The 25,338-nt window shown below is 35.7% G+C and overlaps 2 protein-coding genes across 3 annotated transcripts; both read right to left on the reverse strand.

The window, feature by feature from the left end:
* LOC122282039 (MADS-box transcription factor 23-like) lies at positions 1–8,550 on the reverse strand. Of its 2 annotated transcripts, none has more exons than XM_043093950.1 (8): positions 7,939–8,550; positions 7,645–7,723; positions 6,373–6,434; positions 6,172–6,271; positions 5,989–6,030; positions 5,414–5,455; positions 5,218–5,297; positions 1–368 (listed from the first exon to the last, which is right to left on the reverse strand). In XM_043093950.1, exons 1-8 carry the CDS (start codon positions 8,118–8,120, stop codon positions 353–355), a joined length of 603 nt encoding a protein of 200 aa, XP_042949884.1. In that variant the 5' UTR covers positions 8,121–8,550; the 3' UTR covers positions 1–352. The 2 variants fall into 2 exon arrangements, with proteins under 2 accessions (XP_042949884.1, XP_042949885.1); XM_043093951.1 differs by having other exon boundaries at positions 7–368; positions 5,218–5,291; positions 7,939–8,549.
* A 14,783-nt stretch (positions 8,551–23,333) lies between these two features.
* LOC122280825 lies at positions 23,334–24,749 on the reverse strand. Its single transcript, XM_043091871.1, has one exon. It carries the CDS (start codon positions 23,883–23,885, stop codon positions 23,676–23,678), a length of 210 nt encoding a protein of 69 aa, XP_042947805.1. The 5' UTR covers positions 23,886–24,749; the 3' UTR covers positions 23,334–23,675.
* Between the last annotated feature and the right edge of the window lie 589 nt (positions 24,750–25,338).

The raw sequence follows: 25,338 nt of genomic DNA on the forward strand, positions 1-25,338 counted from the left end.
CGGTATTTACTACTCGCGATCGATCGTAAGGACGACGTTTCTACTTTAAGATGGAATATTTCTTGGAGAAATCAAGCAATCTGGTTCAATTCAATTTTCAATTGCTTGTCGATCGTACAGAAATTCATGTAACACTCCACAACAAGAAACTAAGTTTACATATATAGTACACATGCACTGCTGAATTCTTTCAGACCTCGGCTGGCTAGTTTTATGGGGGGAAAAAAAACATATATAGTACACACACGTCAACACCAAATTATGGAGCTAAAGGTGTAATATTAATTGAAGATCCTTTGATATTGCACGTAACCGGTGGGCCGGAGGTCTAGCCAGTACTTTAATGGCCAACTCACTTCTGAAGAACCCTGCATGCATTAATTTCAGAATCTCATGTATAGTACTGCGATCGATCAACGGGCCGGTCAAATAATTTTATCGAATGGAATCAGAGCATATGGCAATATTCCCAAGTACAGCCAATATTACAAGCTAGTCAATATTGATGTTGGGAAAATGTTGGGAACTTGCAAGTGTAGGACTTTAAAGTTGCAAACGGCGACATTTTGGAGTATTGTGTGTAGGGAAAAGTGGTCATGTCCCATGTTGTATGGCATTCACACTCGAAAAAACAAAAAAAAAACAAAAAAAAGAAAAGAAAAGAAAAGAAAAGAACAGAAAAAGAAAACCAAAGTAATGTAGCATAGTTAAGTAGATAACAACCCTTAGGCTTAAGCTCGCAAGAGTTGTATCCCAACAAGTTATATCATCTTAAGCAACCTAAACTTGGAAATGGCTAACAAAATAAAGGACCTTCAAACCCTTACTTTGCTAAGGAACAATATAAAAATTGTTGAAATTACTTTGTAACAATCCAATCTTGATTCTGATCATACCGCTTTCCAAGAATTAGAAAAAGAATATGATCATGACAAGCTCATTCAAGAAGAGATTTTTCTTAAATAGAAGTCTAGAATACACTGATTGTTAAAGAGTGACAAAAACACTAAATTCTTTTATCAGATGGCTGCTTGCAAGAGAAGCAAAGCTCACTCTCCCTGGTGGAACAGCTACTTCTAATCATAATATCATTCATGCTACGGCCATTGACTTTTTTCATACTTAATTAACTGTTGAACCTATTCAGGAGGCCACCTATTTACTTAATCATATTCCCAATCTTGTTAATGATGACAACAATGATTTATTGCTTAAAACTCCCACTCTTGACATGAAGAAGTTAAACATGTAGTTTGGAGCATCCCTATGGACTCTGATTCTGGTCTCGATAGTTTCTCCTCTTCTTTCTACATTGCATGTTGGTTCATTATCTTCAATGATCTTCTTGAGGTCGTAGTTGTTTTTTCCAACGTGGTCTTTTCCTCCATGTAACACGCGCACTTTCATCACGTTTGTAATTCCTAAAACTGATAAGTCTACTACTCTCTCTTAATTTAGGCCCATTAGTTTTTGTCAAGTATCTTAAAAAATGATCTCCAAAATTCTAGCTTCTCCTCTCACTACTATTACACCTATGGTTACCTCCAGACATCTAAGTAATTTTGTTGAAGGGATGATCATCTTTGATAGTATTGGTTTAGCTTATAAATTAACTCATAGCTTGGCTAAAAATATTCGTGGTAATAATCTCATGCTTGAAGTTGACGTACGTGGCCAAATCTTTTGATAGAGTCAATTGGGTTTATCTTTCCCATGTTCTATCCACTTTTGGTTCTAAGTCTACTTTGTTTATATGCCTCAATGGTACTCAAGCATGCTATTTCACAGCTACTAGAGATCTTAGACAATGGGGCCATTTATCCTCTTTTCTTTTTATTCTTAATGAAAAGTCATTAGGTAGAGTTCTCCATTAGCTGAATATTGATGGTCATACCACTCCTTGTGTTATTCCTCGTGGATGCCAATCTATCACTCACATCCTTTTGGCTAATGCTCTTTTAGTTTTTACAAATATCTCCAAGAAAAGTCTTCAAGCTCTTTTGACCTTTTTCTCAATAAGAGACATTTACAATATCTCAGGGTAAAAGATCAATCACTCTAAAATTAAGTGTGTTCCTACTGCAAAAAAAAAAAAAAAATGCCTAGTGCTAAGAAGAATATTATTAGAATTACCAGAGTTTCTAATAATAATAATAAAAAGAATTGCCAGAGTTTCAACAAGGGTAAATTTCCCATTGTTTATCTTGGTACCCCCCTCTCCTATAATAAGCTCTTCATTTACCTTTTTTTACTCTATTTTGAATAAAATCATAAAGGAAATGGCAGGGTGGAAATGTTATTTATTATCCACAGGAGGTCGTGTATATATACTTTGATCAAATTTGTCCTTACCACCATTCCTATCCATATTTTCTCTGTTCCCAATCCACTCAAAAAAGTCATCGATTCCATTCATAAAGCTTTTGCCACTTTTTCTGGGAGGAGTCTAAGGGTCATACAAAAAAATAAAAAAAGAATCTCTTGGCATCATATTACCCATCCTATTCTTGAAGGAGACATGGGTATTAGAAACTTACATGATGTTCTCCAAGCCCTTTATTGTAAGCTTGCATGGTGTTTTCTCACTTCTTCTTATCCTTGGACTACTTTTCTTCACCATATATATATATATATATATATATATATGTATCAGAAACGCTCTCTCACTTAACATTATAGAGGCTAAGACTTATCATTCCAACTTTTGGAAAATTATATGGTGCTACATCCCTATCATTCACCAAGAAAGTCAATGCTTTAAGTTTCTGGTATGAGAACTAGACTGGGAATGATTTCTTAGCTTAGAAAAGATTCCATATCAACAACTCTCATCTTCAATTGAAAGATGCTTGTTCATCTATTGGATGGAACACGCCAATCCTTTATAATTTGGGTGACACCTCCCTGCTTCATGAAGTTAACCACTACCCCATCATTCTTAAACCTGGCCATCATAATATCAAAATTTGGAAATATTCCATGATGGGAAATTATCTTCCAAGTCTGCTTCGAACCTTTTTCAGGACCACTTATCTCCCGTCATTGCCTTGAGTTTTATTTGGAACCAAGTCCTCCCTACCAAGATTTCAATCTTTGTTTGGAAACTGTGGCATAATGGAATCTCCCTTGATGATAAAGTTCAACAATGTGGGATTCACATGGCTTCTAAATGCTCTTATTCTTCTGAGAGCTCTATCAAATATGCTAACCATATTTTTTTGGATTGTTATCTTGTGAAGAGAATTTGACATTATTTCTAGTTTGTTTTTTTGATCATTTTCTTTGGACTCTAGCTGTTGGAAAAGTATTGTTATTCATTGGTGATCTTTTTTCAAGGGTTATGATCAATCTAATTTACTTGCTCCTTTTCTACCATCTATTCTATTTTGGGAATTATGGCTAGCACATAATAGATCAAGATTTAAGGGTTCTAATACAACTGCCATTAACATTATTAGTAAGATTAAGAAGTGACTCTGAGAGCTAAAACCCTTGTTGAAGACTAAGGATATTGTGTCGAACATGAACATTGATATTCTCATTTCTTTGCATATCTCTTTAATCACTATTAGGACAAAAATGCACATCTTAGTCAAATGGATTCCGCTTCCCTTAGGCATTCTCAAGTTGAATATTGATTGTACTTCTAAAGGTAACCTTGGGCATGCTGGTTGTGGTGGTGTATTATGTTCCAATACTTGCTTTATCATTGTTGGTTTTTCTTTATTTTTGGGTGTAAGTACTAACACTTTTACAGAATTATTTTGCCTTAAGATTTTGTTTCACTTTGTGCTATGAACTAAGCATCATTGATCTAATTGTTGAGGCTGGCTCCCTTATTATTGTTAATTGGCTTAATAAAGTGATGTAAGGGAATCTGAGTTCGAGTCTAATGAATTTTATGTTAATAGCACTGTACTACCTTGAGAAGGCAGATCAGCGTAAAACTGGTGAGAAAAGGTGAATATTCCTCAGTTGGGCAAGAAACTGCATTCCTCGATTGACGAGAAAAGGAGAGTGGTATTATGCACATGCAAGTATTTCAGTCATAATTTTGGCTACAGGTATCAGAATCACATATATGACCTCAATTTAGAAAGCTATCTTCAGCATGCACATCGTGGTCACTATGCTATGCCTGCTGGTTCTTTTGGGTCCAAAATCAGCCCTTTTTGCTTCCAAGTCGTCATTTTAAGTTTTTTTTTTCTTTTTTTTTCGTTTGCTTATTTTTAGGAGCGATTTTATTCCCATTTTATGGTCTAGATTTTAGCGCGATATTTATTTTATTCCATATTTTATTATATGGTCAAAATTATAATTTTGCTTTATTTTCCTTAGCTATTTAAGCCCAGCTTGTAGGCTTTGTAAGATTATTCGATTTTTGTAAAGATTCCTAATCTCGATCAGAGTTTATCTAAGAGATTTTTCTCTGTTTCTGTTTTTCTCAATTTCAATCACTAACTTCCATTGTTTAGCTAGTTGTTAGAATAATCCTTATTCTAACCTGACGTCATAATGGCATTTACTCAGACATTTGGGATGATACTCTACATTTCAAGAATTATTTTCCTTTCAATATTAATCTTGTTTATAAAGAAGGTAATGAGCTAGCAGACAGTCTAGCAGATTATGATGCTATGAAACAAAATAAGTTTTTCATCTCTCTTTCATCAACTCCTAAAGCATAAGAATTGCTCTATTCTCTTTGGATCATACTAGTCTTCCTGCTTATATCAAGCATAGTTTTCTAGGTTATTTCTTAGTCTTCTTGTAATTAAGTTGCTTTTATAATAAGGTCTTTAATTTTTTTAAGAACTTGGTTTGGGGCTTTTACTTTTTATCTTTGTAACCCCCAAGTTTTATTATTTACATAAGATATTCATCCGCCATAACTGAATGAAGATAATCAATAAATTGGAGTATCATTCTCTTCTAAAAAAAAACTGGTCATGGTGTTGTAAACGGAACAAGAGAGTAATTGTTTACTACGTACGTACCTACAGACGTTAGAAACCTAGCTAGCCGTGCAGTAGTACCGCATGCTAACTTAATTTTAGGATTCATGTATACTTCCCTTGTTATATACGTACGGTTATATTGTCATCGGTTGCATGGAAAACCATCGGCAAAACCATTCAAGTGTACATGGAGGCATTTTTCTTTTATCAATTTAAACATCACCAAAAAAAAACCCCAGTAATTATCGTACGTACGTACCTTGCATGGTATGCATTATACACATTCTTTCCCGAAGCTCTTGAGCTTACGTTATCATCATGCAGCTCATGCAACTTAACCTCAAAGAAAACGTGAAATTACGTGTCAAACTTAGATATATATGAGTGAAATAAAATGAAGAAATTTGCATGCATATAAGATGACACAAACACATATATAATCTTTGAGATCTTACCCTTTTCTGCAGACGAGAGTTTTCTTCTTGCAGGGCTTTTTGCTGCGTTTAAACACGAATAAAATTGATTCTTCTTCCAAGTAATATTAGACATATATAAATAGTTTCATTTTGACAGAATGAAGTGTGGTGTCTGAAGATGTAATTAAGGAAAGGTTTGTGAGTTAAAGTTTGGAGATCGAATGTTTTCCCAAAAATACTCGAAAGTGAGACTAGCTTAAATTACCACAAACCTCACAGGTGATGTTGGGTCTCATTCCTGTACTGCCAACGTCGGCCTTCCGTTTATGATCCTTGTACAAAAAGTGAAAAAAAAAAAAAATGGCCTGGAAAATGTGATGGTTTGCTCATACAACTAAGGCCATCCAACTTCAGGTCAGGCCCAGCTTGTCAAGGTTCACAAACGTTTGTGAACCTTAATAAAAGGTTATAATCGCCTAAGATCAAGTTACGGCCAGGAAATCATCATGAAGTCAGTCCTCAATTTTGTTTTTCTTGGGTTTGGCATTTGAGTCCAAGGAAGTTTCAATCCTAGAATAGCAGACAGGTTCCAAATTATAAGGTTTGTATCTCACCTTCATTTTCAGCAACTTGATGTTCTCTGACATGATGCGCCTCTGTTAATTAGTAAGAATTGAACATTAGTTCCCCCCAAAAACAATCCTTTAATCTCGAGATGTTCACTTATAATTAGTAGTTATGCTTAAAAAAAAAAAAAACAAATTATGTGAATTTATAGCTCTGAATTAATGATTTACCTTTCTAGAACGGATACGTTCAACCCCCGTCTTTATCTGTCGCTCTATCTGTTTTAACTCCTTCATGCCCAACATTGATAGATCTTCTCCAGCTAAGTGCCTACACGTACAATATCATATACCTAAGTTAATTAATTTATGGTTGGCAGCTGTGACAATCATAAAGCTGACAGAAGGAAGGGGGTAGTATATGGAACATACTTGAGTCTTGTCTCCAATAGGTTTGCTGATCTCTTTAGCTCTTCAATTTCCGTTTTCCAAAACTGTTATCGATAGGAAATTCGATCGAGGACTTTAGCTAAAACCACTACTCAATAATTTAACTCCACCAAATATCTGTACACACATTTAATTATTTTAACTCTAATTCACAGCTGCTTTTCACAATCATTTTGACCCTTTCTGCCATTAATTGTACTACACGATGTTAATACTTGGAACTTTGGTTCCTTACAAAAGTACTGGGAATTAATATCGAGTTGTTGGAGTCTAAGGATATCCGTCCTCTTAGTTGTTTTTACCTTGGAAATATTATATATAGAAGAGCTCAATTACCAGCCAGATCTTTATTTTTAAAAATCAGACTCTTTCCCCTCCATTTTATCCTCCGTTCTAGGCTTTACTTCTTAATTCTTAACCATAGGCACGGCCAGTTAACGATAAAGGAGATCAGTAACCCCACTAGAAATCCAAGTTGTGAAGATCATGAGCCTTTTGCCTTCGATCTGAAACCATAATTTTTCCAACAAAATTTTGATACTCGAATCATCTGAAAAATATTTTCCAGACCTTGGCGACTAGTTATCTGGTGCTTAGTGATAAAGCACCTCTACAACCTCAAGAATCCATGACCATTGCAACAAGAGCTAGCTTCCCCAAAAATCACGGGAGAAGATGAAGACATTGAAGAGTACCCCCAGTGCACAAAATCAATCAATTAAGGAGCCCCATCTCTGTTATAGGGTACAGATACAATCAAAGTCTGGTTCATTTTCGTGATTTAAACAACAGGAGATCATAGTGAGGTACTTAAAATAAATGGTTTTACAGAGAATAGAAAACAGAAAAATCTCTATCATCGGTCTATCAGCAGTACTGGCTTTGTATATATAAGTGGAAATATATAGTTAATTTATTTATATATCTATATATATATATATATTCTCTTACCATTTTTCTTCTAGTTGTCCAAAATGAGAGTCCTTGTATTTCTTTGGCCTTTCATAGGGAAAAAAGAATAGGAAGTATAGCATGGTACGTACGTAGTCTCAGTCACTGTATTTAACTTCAAGATTAAATGCATGTGACAGTCTAGCAGCTGATCAACCCTTAATTTGTTTAGTCGCCTTAGGCTCAGATAATTTTCTTACGGCGTCTTGAATGACTATCTTTCAACCACAAACACAAGACTAACGCAAAAAGGCTCAAGTACTAGCTAGCTAGTACTAGTTTAACATGCAATAGCGATAATACCTCCATTGATACAGAGCGTTGGTCACTTGATAGAGGAAATCCAACTTCTCTGCGATACCTCGCAATGGTCCTGTTCATGCTGCATCCGATAACATGAACACAGAAATAATATTGTATTAACATTTGTTTTACATTCAGATCATTGCATATTAATAATTACACATCTAATAAAAGGGGCATTTCACCCCAAAAGAAAAAGAAAATGATCATCAGGATACTAAAAACTGACAGAAAGAAGGGGGTTCAAGCTCTAGCTAGGCACGCAGATCAAGAGATATAATGATTGATACTAACTCATGACTAGCAAACTGGTAAGCCTTTCCAGAGGGAGAGAAGATTAGGATTGCAACTTCAGCATCGCATAAGATGGACAACTCAAGAGACTTCTTCAAAAGCCCATTTCTCCTCTTTGAGAAGGTCACCTGCCTGCTTGTTGGGTTCTCTATTCTCTTCAGCTCGACTTTTCCTCTCCCCATTTATTGATCAGCCGTTACAAAATATAGCATGCAAAACCTTATGATACACTATATATGATAATAATCTAATAAATGATCGACCTAAACAATGGGTAGTTTCTGAGAAATTAGAGTGTATATACGGAAGAAAACTAATACATGATATATGCCCATGCAAACAAAAATGCGCAAACTGTTCTACTTTAATATATATCAAGAATGACGCAAAATTGCTCAGGAAAGAAAAAACACAAAATGATGCAAAATGAATGAAGATTTAGGAGATTGGTTTACAGTCAAGGCGCAAATGACACTGGAGTGACACGACAGCACTACCCATTCACTTTATGATATGAACATCTTCATTATTATCAGGAAGACCCTACAGGATTATTAGTTACAATGCATGCATCTTCGGCATATTCTCAAACCTCAACTCCTCCATGGTTAATTAACAGTACTACTACTTTTCATGGTTTTTGTTTTGTCTTCTTTGTTTGTTTAGAGGAAATAGGGGTACTGTATCGATCATTTTCGATGCAGATAAAAGTCTATATCTTGAATATGCATTGAGCCTCTTTTTGTTTTAAGTGAAGGATGTTAACGTATATTAATTACGTATAACTTTAATGAGAAAATTTATTTATAAATCTTACTTTTAACATGAAACCTAACACACTACTGACGTAAAAGCTTTTCTCATCAATTATATATACTAAAAATATTATTGATGTTTATATTTTTTTAAGTTATTATAAAGTTATAATGGTCCTATTATAAGTTATGTGTTAACACATGACCAATTTATATGTAGTAAAATTCTAAGATTCCGTTTGGATATTGAGTTAAATTGAGATAAGTTATATTCTTTATGAATATTAGTGAGTTAAGATAGTAGAGTGAGTTTGAATTTTATAAACTCTACTTAAGATGAGTTTAGATGTGTTTAGATGTTAAGATAAATTTAGATATACTTATAAAAAATTAAAAATAATTGTGAGTTCCTTGTAAAGAGGTGCTGAGTTGAAAAAAAAACTTAATTATGAATCTTACGTATAAAAATAATTTGAATTGATATAAATTTAATAATTTAATAATTAAATATTTAGATATTAAACTTAATTTAAAATTAGATTGAACTAAATCTAAGTTTCAAACAAATTCCTGTAAAATATTCCATAAAACTATTGAAGAGGTAAAGTTCATATTGCAAGTGAGTACTGTACATATGTTATAAATAATGCTTCCTGGTAATTTTTTTTTTAAAAGAAGATGCAAATATATAGTATTTAAAATAATTAATCAATATGATCATCGTATGCTTTAAAAAAAAGTAAAAGTCTAAAACATTTTAAAAAAAAAAAAAAAAAACAACATCAAATCATACAAGATATATAATTAGGTATGTTTTGTCTTTTATGCTCAGCATTTTGAAAGAAAAGAAAGCCATAATGTGCTTAACCTCTTAATTATATGTCTTTCCATTTTCTTCTTTTGGGATCAACTGATAAACCGTAGTTTGTTCAAAAAAAAAACTGATAAACCGTAGTTTCAATATATATATATATATATATTATGAAGAACAACAATCAGAACTCGACACGTAAAGATTTATTAGCATTAAAAAGGCGCTCAAAGGGTGTACGAGAGATCAACACGTGTTACGTGGATATGATAGCTTTACGATCTTAGAAAGTTGTGATTAGACGTTCTTGGGTCACCAAGATGAAAAGTTTGCGAATCCCATCATATCATGTTGAACAAAGAAGTTGATCATGTTACAAAGAAGTCAAGTGGAGTAACAGATGTCAAGATTTCATTCCATTAATCCCAAGTGGGGCCTTCTTGATCACCCATTTTGACCCCTCAAGATCACTCATGGTTGAAGAAGACACACCTCCCCATGGCCCACAAAACTACATTATGATTCAAAGTTAATTTCAAACCTCGGACATCGAACTACTCTAGCCTCTTTCTCATTAATTAATGTGGATCGTAAGGCTTGCCTTCTCCTCTCCTCTTCTACTCTCCTCAAAACCCTAATTCAATTAATAACTCGGGACTACGGCGCATGAAGAACGGTTAGAATTCTCAAGTTAGGGTAGTACCTAGTCATAGATACAACTAGCTAGTTTAATGTTTGGTCTGCACAGGTCATCTATTAATTTGAATTCTTTCCGAGAAAGTCATCTACTTGCTAGCTAGTTTGTGGTATGGTACGTAGATGAGAAGGCCATTAAATGTGGAATATTAGACGAAGGATCTGTCAAGCTAGTCTCAGTGCTAGATCTAAAGAGAGTGAAAGCAATGGGTGGAGCTTGGATATAATATATTGGCTAAGACCATATAATAGATCAACGCGGAATGCATATATATGTTATTTGGTTAAAGAGTATTTTATTTTATTTGGTAAATAAATATAATTTTCCAGACTTTATATATCTTGTAACGAGTGTAATCATGATTTCCTCATTTTATTGTTTCTTGTAAACCTATAAGTATCAATTTGGAGGAGAAGAACGTACAAGGGACAAATTAAGGTGAATGAGACCTCCTCCTCATTATATATTCTTGGTAAGATCAGGTGTTTTTATGGTTTGAAAGAACAAATTAAGCTTTGATTGCGGAGGACTTTAGAGCTAATTAACAAAAGGAGCCCCAATTAACTAGCCAATTAACCAAACTCCAAACATTTTCATTAAAAAAGAAGAAGAAAGAAAAAGAAAGCATTGATCATGTATTCTGTAAGCTGCTAGGTTTCGTTTTTAAGAACACTCCCTAGCTAGCTCTCTCCATTATATATAAATCTTCTCCCTTAATTACTCGCTTCATGTTACATGCTCGGTGCTTGTTAGGAAACATAATTATTTTAAGATATTCTCAAATTATTTCAATATTATTCACTAACATAATAAAGAAAAAGAAAGATAGGATACTTGCTGAAATGTTCTGCATATTCACTATCACTATCTTGACAGTGTATGTGTCTCTTTATAAAGACATCAATACAAGTATAAAAACTAATATAAGAAAAAAGAGAAGGAATATTAATTAGTTACATCAGTGCTCCACTAGTAACAAACTGCAACTCAAGGAATATTTCCTAAATCTTCTAAAGTTGAGGTGGATGTGGCCGGTCGAGTGCTTTTGTTTTGGCTGTGCACCTGCATTGCTTAGGTTGATACACCCCTTCAAGTCCAGTGGGGTATCTAACACAATGATATTCGATCTAAAAGAGATGAATCTGTCAGCGACTAAAGGCTTGATGCAGACATCAACCAATTGATCTTTACTGCTGCAAAAGGATACTTGAAGTGTCTTTGCAGCTACCTGATCCCAGATAAAGTGAAAATCTATCTCCATATGTTTTGTACAAGAATGATACACATGATTGTTTGTTAGGTAAGCGGCTCCTTAATTATCACATCACAAAACAATTTAGTTGAGTTCTTTGACAAGTGTTTGGAGCCATATTAATTTAGCAGTGGCATTGGCTAAGGCTTTGTATTCAGCCTCAGCACTTGATCTAGCAACAATATGTTATTTATGTGAACTCCATGAAATAAGATGTCTACCCACGAATATGCAGTACCCACTAGTAGAACGCCAATCATCTGGACAACCTATCCAGTCAGCATCTGAATATGCATTAAGGGAAAAAACAGACTACCTAGTCGGCGATGTGCCTAAATCCACAAGGAGCAAGTGGCACGAAATTCACTATATGTCAATTAGGGTTATATATGTATATTTATACTAACCCTAAACGTATGCACATATTTAGAAAAAATTACAAAAATACCCCACGAACCATACTTTCACTCCGCTCTGCTCGCTCTGGCATCTGACTACTTTCATTGTATGAACCATATAATTCAACAATCTCCATCTTGGCGAATATCCACCCCTTAGGAGAAAAGAAAGCATAACTTGGGACTCCACCTAGGACAATAGGTTCGGACGTCTCCCAACATGTTTGCTGCATTTTCAAAAGTGTAAACTTTCTCAAGCAAAAGTTCACCAGAAGAAACCAATTCCCTGATTTTGTGAAATCTCACATCTATGTGCTTGGTCCTTGCATAATACACTTGGTTCTTTTCCAAGTAAATGGCACTCTGACTATCACAATGCAACTAAACTCTACCTTGCTTAATACCTAGCTCCTTGACCAACATTGTAAGCCACAAAACTTCCTTGCTAGCCTCAGCCACTGCCATATACTCTGATTCACTAGTAGATAGTGCAACTAGAGACTGAATCATGGACCTCCAACAAATAGGCACACCCACAAAAGTGAATACATAACCTGTGGTAGATCTCCTATTATCCAAGTCCTCTGAATAGTCTATATCTACATATCCCACAACTAAAGGATCACCACGTTGTCTGCCAAACATGATAGCATATTCTGTCGTACCCCTTAAGTATCTGAAAATCTACTTGACTACATCTCAATGTTGTCGTCTTGGATTTGATAGAAACTTGCTCGCCACACTGACAACTTGTGCCAAATCTAATCTTGTACAAACCATAGCATACATCAAGTACCCCACTGTACTGGCATATGAAACACTTGACATGTCTTGAACTTCATCATTTGTTTTCGAGCACTGAGCAGTAAACAATCTGAATTGATTCGCCAAATGTGTACTTATTGGTTTTGCATTACCCTTGCTGAACCTATCCAACACATTCTCAAAATAGCTATGTTGAGATAGCCATAATCTCCTGGAAGCTATGTCTCTACGAATCTCCATCCCAAGAATCAATTTGGCCACACCCAAATCCTTCATGTCAAATTCATTGCTCAACAAAGTCTTCAACTTGTTGGCCTTACTCATACTCTTCATAGAAATCAACAAATCATCCACATAAAGTAACAGAAAAATAGATAAATCATCATCAAGGCTCTTCACATAAGCACAACAATCATACTTACATAGCATGTAGCCAATTCGAATCATGTAAGAGTCAAACCGCTTGTACCACTGCCTCAGAGACTGTTTCAACCCATAAAGTGATTTCCTCAATTTACCGATAAAGTGTTCCTGTCCAGGCTAACTCAACCCTTCTGGCTGTACCATGTAAATCTGCTCCTCTAAATCACCATGAAGAAAAGTTGTCTGTACATCCATCTGCTCCAATTACATATCAAAATGTGCTACCAAACCCAACATTGCTATGATGAAAATGTGTCTGACCACAGGAAATAAGATCTCATCATAGTCAATCCCTTTCCTGTGTGATTAATCCTTTGCTACTGGACGAGCCTTGAACTTTTCCCCCTCTTTTTCTGATACTGCTTCTTTCTTCTTACACACCCATTTGCACCCTATCGCTCTCTTCCCCTCTGGAAGCTCCACCAACTCCTATGTCTAATTCTTATGTAGAGACACCATCTCCTCCAACATAGCACCCATCCATCTACTTTTCTCTTGGCTGTGTACTACCTCCTGAAAGGTCGTAGGATCCCCGCTGCTAGTAATGAGTGTATAAGAAACTGAATCCTCAAAACCATACCTGGAAGGTGGCGTAATAGTGCATATGGGCCTGTCTGTTGCTATGCTATGATGTTGCTAATTTTCTAAGCTAGAACTCTCTGCATTCTAAACATTGTCTTCTCTGCCATGGGTTTCTAGCTCCACCTGCACCATATGTTCATTGGTGCTACAATTTTTCAGCACCTGTTTCTCTTCTTCTTGAGTATACTATAACATGGTTTTTTCATCAAAAACCACATTCCTACTAATCACCACCTTGTTTGCCTTAGGATCCCAGAGCTTGAAGTCTTTCACCCCTTTCTGATACCCTAGAAAGATACACTGTCTAGACTTCACACCAAGCTTTGATCTCTCCTCACTAGAAACATGCATGTAGGCTGGACATCCAAACACTCTCAAACCAAAGTAGTCTACCACACTGCTTGTCCACACCTCCTCTGCTACTTTCTCATCTAGTGTTGCCCTAGGTGATCTCTTAATCAAGAAACATGTCATATTCACTGCTTTTACCCAGAAGTTCTTTGCAAGCCATGCATTTAACCTGAGACACCGAGCTCTCTCAGTTATTATTATGTTCATCCTTTCTACCACAACATTCTGTTATGGTGTCTTGCCTACTATAAAGTGTCTCTTAATCCCATGCTGCTCACACAACTCTATGAACTTTGAATATGTGTACTCAGTACCATTGTCGGACCTAAGACATTTGATCTTCCTCCCTATTTGGTTTTCTACTTCAGCTTTCCACAACTTGAACTTGGCAAATGTTTCTAACTTGTATTGCATAAAGTACACACAAAATTTTCATGGGTAGTCATTAATAAAACTCACAAAATACATATGTGCTCCCCGTGATGCTACCCGTACTGGCTCCCAAACATCTGTATGAATATAGTCAAGAATCCCCTTTGTCTTTTATGTGCCTGTTTTGAATTACACTCTATTATGTTTCCCAAGAACACAGTACTTGTAGAAATCAAGCTTGCATATTTTTGCATGTTTTGACACCCTTTAATATATTTCTCTTATGAAGCTCCTTCATCCCAGGCTCACCCATATGGCCTAACTGCATATGCCACAAGATTGTACAATCTGACTTAGACTCTGCAGTTTCACCTCCACCTACAACCGTCATACCTTGCAGTGTATAAATATTTTTAGATAGTTTCTGCCCCTTCATCATTATTAAGACACATTTACTCACCTTCATTACTCCACTTGCAAATTTGTAAATATAACCATTACAATCTAAAATGCCTAATGAAATCAGATTCTTCCTTAGATCTGGTATGTGTCTAACATCACACAACGTTCTAAAACCACCATCAAATATTTTGATTTTGATATTCTCTATTCCAACAACTTTGCATGAAGCATCGTTACCCATCCAAACAGAACTAGAATTTTAGAATTTACCATCATGTAGGTGTCAAACTAATCTTTATTGGTTGTCATGTGATAAGAACATACTAAATCCAGAATCCAAGAATCTATAAGATGATCTAACTGGATGAAATAGAAAGCATATCCCCGCCACCGCTCTCTGAGTCTTCTTCTTCTACTACATTCGTAGATTTTGATGGACCCTCTTTATTCTCTGTATTCCTATTATTTTTCTTTGGATAGTCCCGTTTTATGTGCCCCTTTGTACCGCACTTAAAAAACATTATGTCATTCATCTTCTTGGATTTAAACCGAGCTTTATTTTTACTCGGTCTGCTCCAGGACTTGTTTCTCTCACGTTCCTGGTTACCCTTCACCTTGTGAATTCTCGTCACTGGCTTTCTTCCTCTTATAAAAACCTAATAGAGCACTTGTGGTCTCCTCCAATTTGAGAGTTTCTTTTCCTCACATCAGAGTCGTAACCAAATTTTCGTACGTAGGAGAATTTGGTACGGAATTCAGTAACATCAATGCCTTGTCTTCATCTTCAAACTTCACATCACCCCACCTCAAATCACTGATGATCTGGTTAAAGACGTTGATATGCTGGCTCAAATCCGAGCCCTCTGACATTTTAAGACCATACAATTTCTGCTTAGCTTCTTCGTCAATGACTTGGACATATACCAACTTTTCAGTTTCAACCAAACTTCCATCGATGATTCATCATCTATGACATGATACATCACGTCATCAGCCAAACAAAACGTGATAGTCGCCACAACCTTCATTTCCAATTCCTTCCAATCCATGTCGTTCATGTCTGGTTGCTTTCCGTATAACACATTCACCATGCCCTGCTGCACTAACAGATCCTCACCCTCCTTTGACATAATCCAAAATTTCCAGATCCGTTGAACTTGACCATGTCGAGCTTCGCAGAAGAGATCTCAGACATCGTGACCTGAGCTCTTGATACCAATTGTTGTAAAACATACGGCAATTGCTAATAAATTGTATGGAATAATTAAAAGAGAAAAATAGTAGAAATCGACACAGAGATTTAACGTGGTTTAGTGATGTGCCTACATTCATAGGGAACGAGCGCGCGAAATTCACTATTGTCAATTTGGGTTACATAATGTGTATTTATACTAACCCTAGACATACGTACCTATTTAGAAAAAATTACAAAAATACCCCCAACCTAATCAACGTCCCAAAGACAGATGCCATGTCACTCCGCTCCACTTGCCCCGACATTTGCCTACTTTCACTGTATGAGCCATATACTTCAACAATGAGAGATGCATAATTGTTTACAAAGATTAGTTAAGGGCCAAAATTCACCAACAACATATGTTTGTAAGGAAAGAACTTTGGTGTTGAAAAATCTTTTAGCAAAGGTAATGAAGGAAGTAAAGACGTTTAATACATCATATTTATATTTAATAAACGGAAAAGTAATAACAAAATCTATTTCTTGAAATAAAAGGGGTCAGGCCCTAATCCCTATACATCGGCCCAAAGTTTTTATGAAGGCTTTATAGACCTAGTGGAGCCTTTTGAAAAAGGAAATTGATGAGATTTAGCTGATGGGCGATTGGGACATGTAAACAAGAAACTAGTGGGAACAAAGGGCAACAACTCTTGTGCACTATGCAAGAGACCAAGTCAAGAGAGGGGTTACCCAAACGCTTTGTGCCATTGATGGAGAGGAACACGTTCACCAACTGTAGCAGAAGAAGTGGTTGAAAGTCATGGTGAAGGAAATTGATAGAGGCCATCACGAAAAGGTTTGCAGATGAGGAGCATCCCCTTCGACTTGTCCTTGACCAAAAAATAATTTGAAAGGAATTCAAAGAAACATGCATTGTCAATACAAAATTTAGAAACTGAGACAAGGTTCTTGTTAATTGAAGGAGCATGAAGGAGATTAAAAAGACAAAATGAAGAAGAAGAAGTATGAAGAGAAAAGTCACTGATGTTACTGATTGGTAGTCCGTTGTCGTTGCCCACACGAATCTAGTCAGTCTCACTGTAAGGCTCAAATGATAGGTTAAGTTAGGAGAGATCATGGGTAAAGGGTAGGTTATAGCAGAGTCAGGATACTAGGTTGGGTCAAGTATGGCTAAGGGAGAGGTGTAGTTGGCAGAGAAAGAGTTGAGAGGTGAAAACTGATAGGCATTGTCAAATCAATAGTGACATTATAGGGGAACATGGCCAAGTAAGATTGTGGGTCTTTGTTAATGATAAGATTGTAGATTAGAGAGAGGATGGTAAGAGGGTGAGTTACGGCCTCTGTTATTGGAAAACTTGCTTCTTCCTCTATTAAAACGACCACCACGGTAAGGTGGTCTTCCTCGTTGGTCACGAGAGTGTCCAGTAGTCAAGTTTGTAGAGAGCTCAAACATATGAGAAGTGCTATTGCTGCTAGAGAAGTGTGACATTTTACTTTCGTGAATCACTAGCAGAAAATATAATTCATGAAAGGAAATTTGCTCAACTCGAGTAGTTATAAAAGATTCGTAGGAGGGGCCAAGATCAATCAAGAGGTAAGTCACAAAATATTTATCAGGGAGGGGATTTCCAGTGGATGAGAGAGCATCAACCAACATACGCACCTTTCTGAAATAGTCCAAGATGGTTCGTTCACCACAAGCCAAGTTGATGAGTTGGAGCCGAATTTGGAATTCTTTTGCTTGTGGTTGAGAGTTAAATGTGGATTCAAGAGCACGCCAAAGCTCTAGGGATGTAGTTGTAGAGGCAGCATGACCTATGACCGATTCAGTAAGGGAAGACAAAAGAATGCTGAAAATCAGTTGATCTGTCCGTCTCCAAGAAAGGTAAAAGGGGTTGGGTTGAGTGTTTAGATTGGAAGTAGAAGGAGAAGAAGCAGTTTGTGTATTCAAGAGAGTAGGAGACAGAATAGGTTGATTACCATCAATATATGAAAAAAAGGTCTTGGCCTCTCAAATATGCAAAAATTTGAAGTCTCTATAGGTAATTATCTGAGTTGAGTTTGATGGTGACTATATGAGAAGAAGAACAAGAGGGAGATGGTGAGTTGAGGTTGGCTGCTTTGACTACCATGGTGATAATGAGGATTAAGAGACTGGTAGTCAGCAGCTCTAATACAATAACAAAATAAAGAAAAAGGAAGACACAATATTTGCTTAAATGCTCTGCATATTCACTATCACTATCTTTACAGTGTATGTGTCTCTTTATATAGACATCAGTACAAGTATAGAAAATAATATAAAAGTAAAGATAAGGAATATTAATCAGTTACATCAGTGCTCCACTACTTACAAACTGCAAATCAAGGAATATTTACTGAATCTTCTATAGCTGAGATGTGGCCAAGTGCTTTTGCTTTGGCTGTCCACCTGCTTTACTTAGGTTGATATTCATAAACTATTCATTACTTTTTCATTACTATTGATAAATATTATGAAATATTCTTAAGGGTGGTTGGGAAAACATAACTCATCTCATTTCAAAATTTCTCATAATTTTCTTTCTAAACATCACTCAAACACAAATACTTTTTAATTTTAAATTTTCAACATTTTCATTTAATTGTTACCTAATTATGACAATTTTTCCAAACTTTCAAACAAAACAAAAATCAACATTTTCATATCCAAAAAAAAAAAAATTATATTAAAAAATTATATTTTAACAATATTTTAATTTTATAAAAAAATTTATTCAATTTTTGTCTCTCCTTTTCCAAAATCCAATAAAATCTTAACTCAAACTATTTCATTACTATTCAAAAATTATTTCACTACTAAACATCTCATCTCATTCCCCACACATCCCCTTGATTAGCATCCAAACGAGCTCGTAAGAAAAAAATAACTTGGAAAAAAGGAAGAAAATGAAAAGGGGCAGGGAAGTGAAGAGAATGAGTGGTATGCCTCAATTGGAGCATGATATGTAGTCTAGAGTTAGAAGCCTCCTTCTCATATACAACTTTTAGCCTCACGCATAATATTTAAGCTCATGTATTTGATCAACATCTCAATTGGAGAGTACTATTGTTATAAGCTCATCTCAATTTTAATGTCTCAGACTCTCAATCGGACCTTTAGCCTCGATCGCACACTAGAAGTAGCAGCCCGATCATGATGTTAATAAGCTCAAAACCATAATTATTCTTGGAAGAGATAATTAGGACCTTGGATGGATAAGCCCATCTGTTGGAGAGCCCAAGTATGAGGTTTCAAGAATTGGGATTAGTCTGCAAGTCCAAAGATTCAACATACGGGTGCGTGGAGGATAATGTAGTGAACAGATAACGCCTTCGTTTGATTAGGAAGGTCATCCTACCAATTTATTCGAGGGTTATCCAAGATGTCAGTCATTAGCATCACCATCATGCTCCTATAAATAACACATAAATGTAACGTATTTGGCATTTATTCATATACTTATATTGAAATAACTTCTCTCTAACTAGGCACTGGACTCCCACTAGGCACACAATGCCGCCATCTCCTCTGTTGCAGGTCATTCATGCAGTGGGTGGTGTGACATACGTCCTTAACAATTCTATATATGTGACACACTGGTACGATTTGTAACTTTAGAAAAAGAAAAGAAAAAAAAAACTGCTACGATTTGTATAGAGTTTGTTTAATTTGGTGTTGATGTTCAACATATATATATATATATATATATAAACCTAGTGGTTTTGTTATTACTCATGAACTCCTACTAATTTTAAGTGCCCGAACTATTAACATATATCATGTTCAGGGTCTTTTTATGCTTGAATTGTGAAATCAAGCATCATGTGTACCAAGAAAGAAACAGAATTGCTCGAAGATCATTCATGGACTATCAAATTTATAAATTTGGGTGAGCTAATTCCTAAGGACATGATTAATTAATAACTATATATAGTAGAGATCGATAGTAGAGGTGTGCCTGCGAATAGGCTCGGGAAACCTTGGCTCATGACGAGGCACTTGATTAATCAATGGGTGTTGATCCATATAATTAATATTGTTCCTAGCAATTTGAACTCATTCATGACCTTTACACCCTAAATTCCCAAAATCATATCTTTGTACATGTTTGGCAAAGCCAATTAAATCCTTAATTACAAGGCCATTATATAACTTTTTTTAGGTGAAAAATATGAAAAAAATTACATAAAAGTAATCTTATAAATTGATATATCTTGATGTGATTCGTTAGAGTATAAAATTATTTTTATTATATATAAAGTAAATATAATATATTAATACATAAAATTACGTCAGTTTGTATAATTAGTTTTATATAAATCTTTTGTCATTGTATCACCCCTCTTTTGAGATCATAGGTCAATCACAGGCGGTTCAAAAGCCCAAAACTCAAACAAAAATAAACTCTTACCAATTTAAAAAACTTTTCAATGAAAACAAAAATCTCTGTGAGATCAAGAAAAGAAAAATGAGCAATTTCGCACGATGTTGTTTTTGAGATTTTCTTGTGTGCAATTTTACGCTATGTTGTTGAAAAAGTTCATGTAACTTCACATCATTAAACCAAAAGAAACACACTTAGGGAAAATAAATTACAAAAATCCAAAGACTACAAAGATTTTCTAGAGTTTTTATTCAAATTATTTTAGCTTATAGGAAGATTTGTTTTTTTTTTTTTTTTTAAATAAACTTCAATTCAATTTATGAATAAAGGAAGTTACAACTATGACCAATAAATCCGAATACAAATTCCGATTACAAGCCAAATACTCATCAGTTATAAACTCCCCGCACACAACTTTCCTTGTGTCAGACACCGTCTAAAAAACTTCTAAAACTCTCTAATGACACAGCTTTTCTGAGATGCTAGACTTTGTAAAAACAGAAGTGTCCATCTCGACTTGTCTATGAGAAAACAAATCATTTCACCCCTACCCTCCAAAGAAGAATGGAGATTTTCCACCATCATCCTCCAAAGAAAGATAAAGACTCACTATAGTTCTCCTCCAAAAGAGGAAAGGGAATTACCTATTTCAAGTTATTCTCATAACAAAAGAGAAAACAAAAAAAAAAAAAAAAATACTATGCTCCCCACTTTGTCCCCCACTATCCCTGCTACCCGTACATTACAGAGCAACTGACAGAGTATTGCCCCAGCCCACTCTACCTCCTGCCTCGTCTTGCAATTGACTCGACACAGCAAGCATGCGGCGTACATGACAGAGTGGAAGGCGAGCCATCCTCAGGGTGCAACGGATGCCTCAAGAAAGAACTATTGCCACCGGAAAACTCATGGCCATAATTTCTTGGCTGCCACCGCAGAACTCAACTCCTTAACACAGCCATCGAAAGCCCTTATTTCCAGACTAAACTGATACACCCAAAACTAAGCATACTAGGTTAAGCACTGAGAAACAGAAACCAAAAACTAAACATACTAAACTGGAATGCCTCACCGCCTTCATACCCTTATTACAAATTGGAAGAAACCAAACGGAAAGAAAAGCTAACCCATAGCAAACTATGTCTAGACTATAAAAAATGAACAAGACAGGAAACCGAAAAACTAAAAGAAAACTGACTGCACCGTCCCTGTCACCCCTTCCCCGACCACCATCCAAGAGAATATCCACCATGAGCCATGGCTAGGCTCCACCCCCGAAAGACGCCTTATTCTCCCATGCACGATAGCATACAAACCGAAAACCTCCTTTATTTTTCATGGATGAAACAGAGTCCCTTAACCTCGGCGGAATGCATCCCAAACCCGCATATAAATCTTCACCCGAGAGCAAGCCACGTTGACCCCGCTCCCGTCGTAAATTCTCCAAAACCGTCCCCTTAACAGACCATTCTTTCAAGCGAACTAACCCCAAACCATCAACTCATCCCCACATGCAACTCTCCAACATGCATATCTTCATTTTATACATCTGAGAGCTAACGCCTCCTAGCCAAAATGGTCAAAGACACTGGACAGGATCATGGTTTTCAAACCACCCAAAACCATGGCCATACGAAGTCAAGATCCTCGACCACCTTCGTGTAAATTCTCTCTACCCAAACTGCGTGATTTATTATGGTTAAAGACTCGGGAACCAGGCCTGGTAATGGTCATTCATCCCATCAAAGTCACGGCCAACAGCTTTTATTAACAATCTAAAAAGCCAAACAACCCATAAAAAGTCACCCTAAAGCTAACCGAAAAAGAGAGAGGGGAGGGAGGAGGAGCCGAGGCTCCCACCTCCCTCTAACGGTTCCTTGGGCTTGTTTCCTAGAGAGAATGGAGAGTTTCTCTCACTAAAGAAAAATTCCTTGTCTACACACAGTACTTTGAAATGCCCATAGGAAGATTAAGATCTAAATACAAATGTTGTTCATAATATTTATTATATATTATGTTTTTGAATTATCAACCAAAAGTAATATTCAATAAAATCTACATACAAATATAACATGTAATTCTATACGACTTTCATTCTAAACTCTAAAATTTAAGAAGATAGCTAGCAATTTTAGCAAAATAATACAATGTACACTGTTCTCTCTCCGCTCTACTCTCTATTGGTCTCATTCTTTTCTTTTCAAAACTTAGGTGCAGTTTGGATATTGAGCTATGAGATGAAATGGTTTTAAATAAAAGTTGAAAATTAAATAAAATATTATTAAAATATTACTTTTTAATATTATTCTTGTTTTTAGATTTGAAAAAAATTGAATTGTTTATTATATTTTGTGTGAAAATTTAAAAAAATTATAATGATAAGTTGAGATGAGATAAAATAAAATACTTTCACTATCCAAATATGAAAATTTAGAAAAGTTGTAATGGAAAGACTATGTTTGGATATTAAGATTACCTCAATCCATCTCAAACCAATTATTAATAGGATCCATTTTTTTTTCAACTTCTTATAAAAAGTTAAACCCACATCTCAACCTATTTCATAAATCCAAACACATATTTCAACTTGTTCACATTCAATATATCTCAATAAGATCCACAAAATATTACTATTCATATATGAATTCAGATCATCTAAAATCACTTCAATATTCAAACACAGCCTAAATCTTACAATTTCTTATCAAAAATCAAAACCTCTATTTTTTTAAAGAGAAATGCTAACTAGGTATAAGTCTAAGTTGTGCAAACATTTGGTAAAAAAATAAAGCAACTTTTACAAACAAAAATTTTATGTACAATCACTTTTACATATTTTTTACGCATTCTATTAATATGATTGCGTTATTTTTTTAATATAAAATAACTGTTTTAACTAATTATATCAATACACAAAAAATACATAAAAATAACTATAAGTAACATAACTCTTTTACAAATAAGCGACTGAGCTACATACATATTCAGAGCTTTTTCAACACCAGTACTATAAAATTTATTCCAAAAATTCTCACGCAATCATATATGCCATATTTTGTTTGAATAAGTACAAGACCACAATCATCGATAGAAGCAAATCTAAGTAAGGAACGGCATTTTCTAACAGTACTGCCAAAGCCTCATCATGTCTCTAAATTACAAAGCATCAAACCATCGATCCAGATTCCAAACACACGCACGATAAAGAAAAAAGAAAAGAAAATAAACAAGATCTTGTTTATTTTATTTTCTAGAAAAGAAAGATATTGGATGTTAAGCAACCGATCATCCATGACAAAACAAACCAGAAAAAATGAGTGTAGGTTTAGCCGGTGTAGATGTGGACACCAATGACAATTAGGAAGATGGTGATGAGGCCGAAGTAAATGATGGCATGGACCAAGATAGAAGCACCGCTTGTCTGCATGTTCCCAAATTCGATCAACCTCCCTCCCGCTGGTATCTGAAACAACAGCCCCGGACTAAGCAGCACGAACAGCACCACTGCTATTATCACTGGCCCCCAGTCCGCCATATCACACTTTGCACACTAAAAACAGAGGCTTTCAGGGAGAGAACGAGAGAGATACAGAGACAGCGAAACACGAAGCCCGAGTTACAAAAGGGTAGTGCACAAATCTTGGGAGTATTAAGGTACTGCGTAAGATCTGAGAAAGAGCGGTGGGGCCGGCTCTCTACTTGGGAAATTAACAAATGACAAGTGCGTTGATCTGAGCTGGCTTCTCGTAACAAAGCATATTGTTTTCGTGCTTTCAACGGCCTCGATTCTCTTGTACTGATCAAAGATGGGACAGTTTGTGCTTCATCTGGGGTTGTCTGCTTTTGCGCCTGCTTCTGATTAATTTTCACTGATCTGGTTAAGCTTCTCTCTGGTTTTTACTTGGTTTGCCCATGTAAACGTTGATCATGGGATTACATCCAATATGCTAACTGATAATTAATTATGATATATATGAAAAATAGGCATCTTTCAGATGGCAGACATGCCAACTGTTGCAGAAAGGTATTTTCCAAACTGTGTACGACTACAAATGTATCAGACGTGATCTTCCAATGCAACTATTAATGCTATAGTACTCTGATAATTTGAATTATCCAGAAACAAAATGTTCGCAGATGATGATCAAAGTAATTTAGATTGTAAAAAATATTATATATAGAACAATTGTATCACTTTCTTTTTTGGGTTACACGGTTATCAATAAGGAAAAACTACAAACCAACCACGCCATCGCAATTAAAGAACCAGTAAAACAAGGTATTTGAATCAAAGAAAATCAAAAGAGGCCAAAATTACAACGAACATCATGAAGATATACAAAGATCAGATGAAGGCATGAAGCAGCTACAATCACACAAAGAAGAAATCGTGAGCTAGCCAGTGTAGATGTGAATGCCAAGTGCCGAAATGAGGATAGTGTAGATGCAAAAGAAAAGGAGGGTGTGGACAAGTACGGCCTTGACATTGGTGGCGAAACTGCCAAATTCGATGTGGTGGGTGTTCCCGGGGAGCTGGAATAGGAGTCCTGGGGATAGCAGAATGAACAGCAGTAACCCAATTAAAATGGGTGCCCAGTCCAACATTGCTAGCTGCCTTTGTCTCCGGCTTTGGCTTTGGCTTTGAAATTTAATTGCAGACTGTGATCATTAATTGAATAGAGTCCAACCAACAAAGCTTGGGAATTTTATAGAACGTTTGTTGAAGAAAAGTTTGATTCCGCATCAGTACTTTAAATTGAATTGCTTTACGTTTTTCTGCATGTATGTCCCTCTTTAATTATTCATTTATCTATATGGTTGGCCTCCTCTAGCTAGATAATTAATTTATGTGCTTCTTCTTTGCTTGGCCAAAGCACAAACAATTGTAATTGGCTAGAGAGGTGATCATGGGTCTTTTTAATCACCTATGTCAGTTCAGACAATACATCAATTAGAGATCATGAGAGGAAATTTTGATGAAGCTAGCT

The sequence above is a fragment of the Carya illinoinensis genome, chromosome 11, assembly GCF_018687715.1.
Source record: "Carya illinoinensis cultivar Pawnee chromosome 11, C.illinoinensisPawnee_v1, whole genome shotgun sequence".
Lineage (NCBI taxonomy): Eukaryota > Viridiplantae > Streptophyta > Magnoliopsida > Fagales > Juglandaceae > Carya > Carya illinoinensis.

Coding starts and splice junctions, on each gene's coding strand:
- LOC122282039 (XM_043093950.1), bottom strand. CDS start 8,120: ATGGGGAGAGGAAAAGTCGAGCTGAAGAGAATAGAGAACCCAACAAGC. Junction 6,272..6,372: donor CTATTGGAGACAAGACTCAA/GTATGTTCCATA, acceptor TTGTACGTGTAG/GCACTTAGCTGGAGAAGATC. Junction 6,031..6,171: donor AACGTATCCGTTCTAGAAAG/GTAAATCATTAA, acceptor ACTAATTAACAG/AGGCGCATCATGTCAGAGAA.
- LOC122280825 (XM_043091871.1), bottom strand. CDS start 23,885: ATGGCGGACTGGGGGCCAGTGATAATAGCAGTGGTGCTGTTCGTGCTG.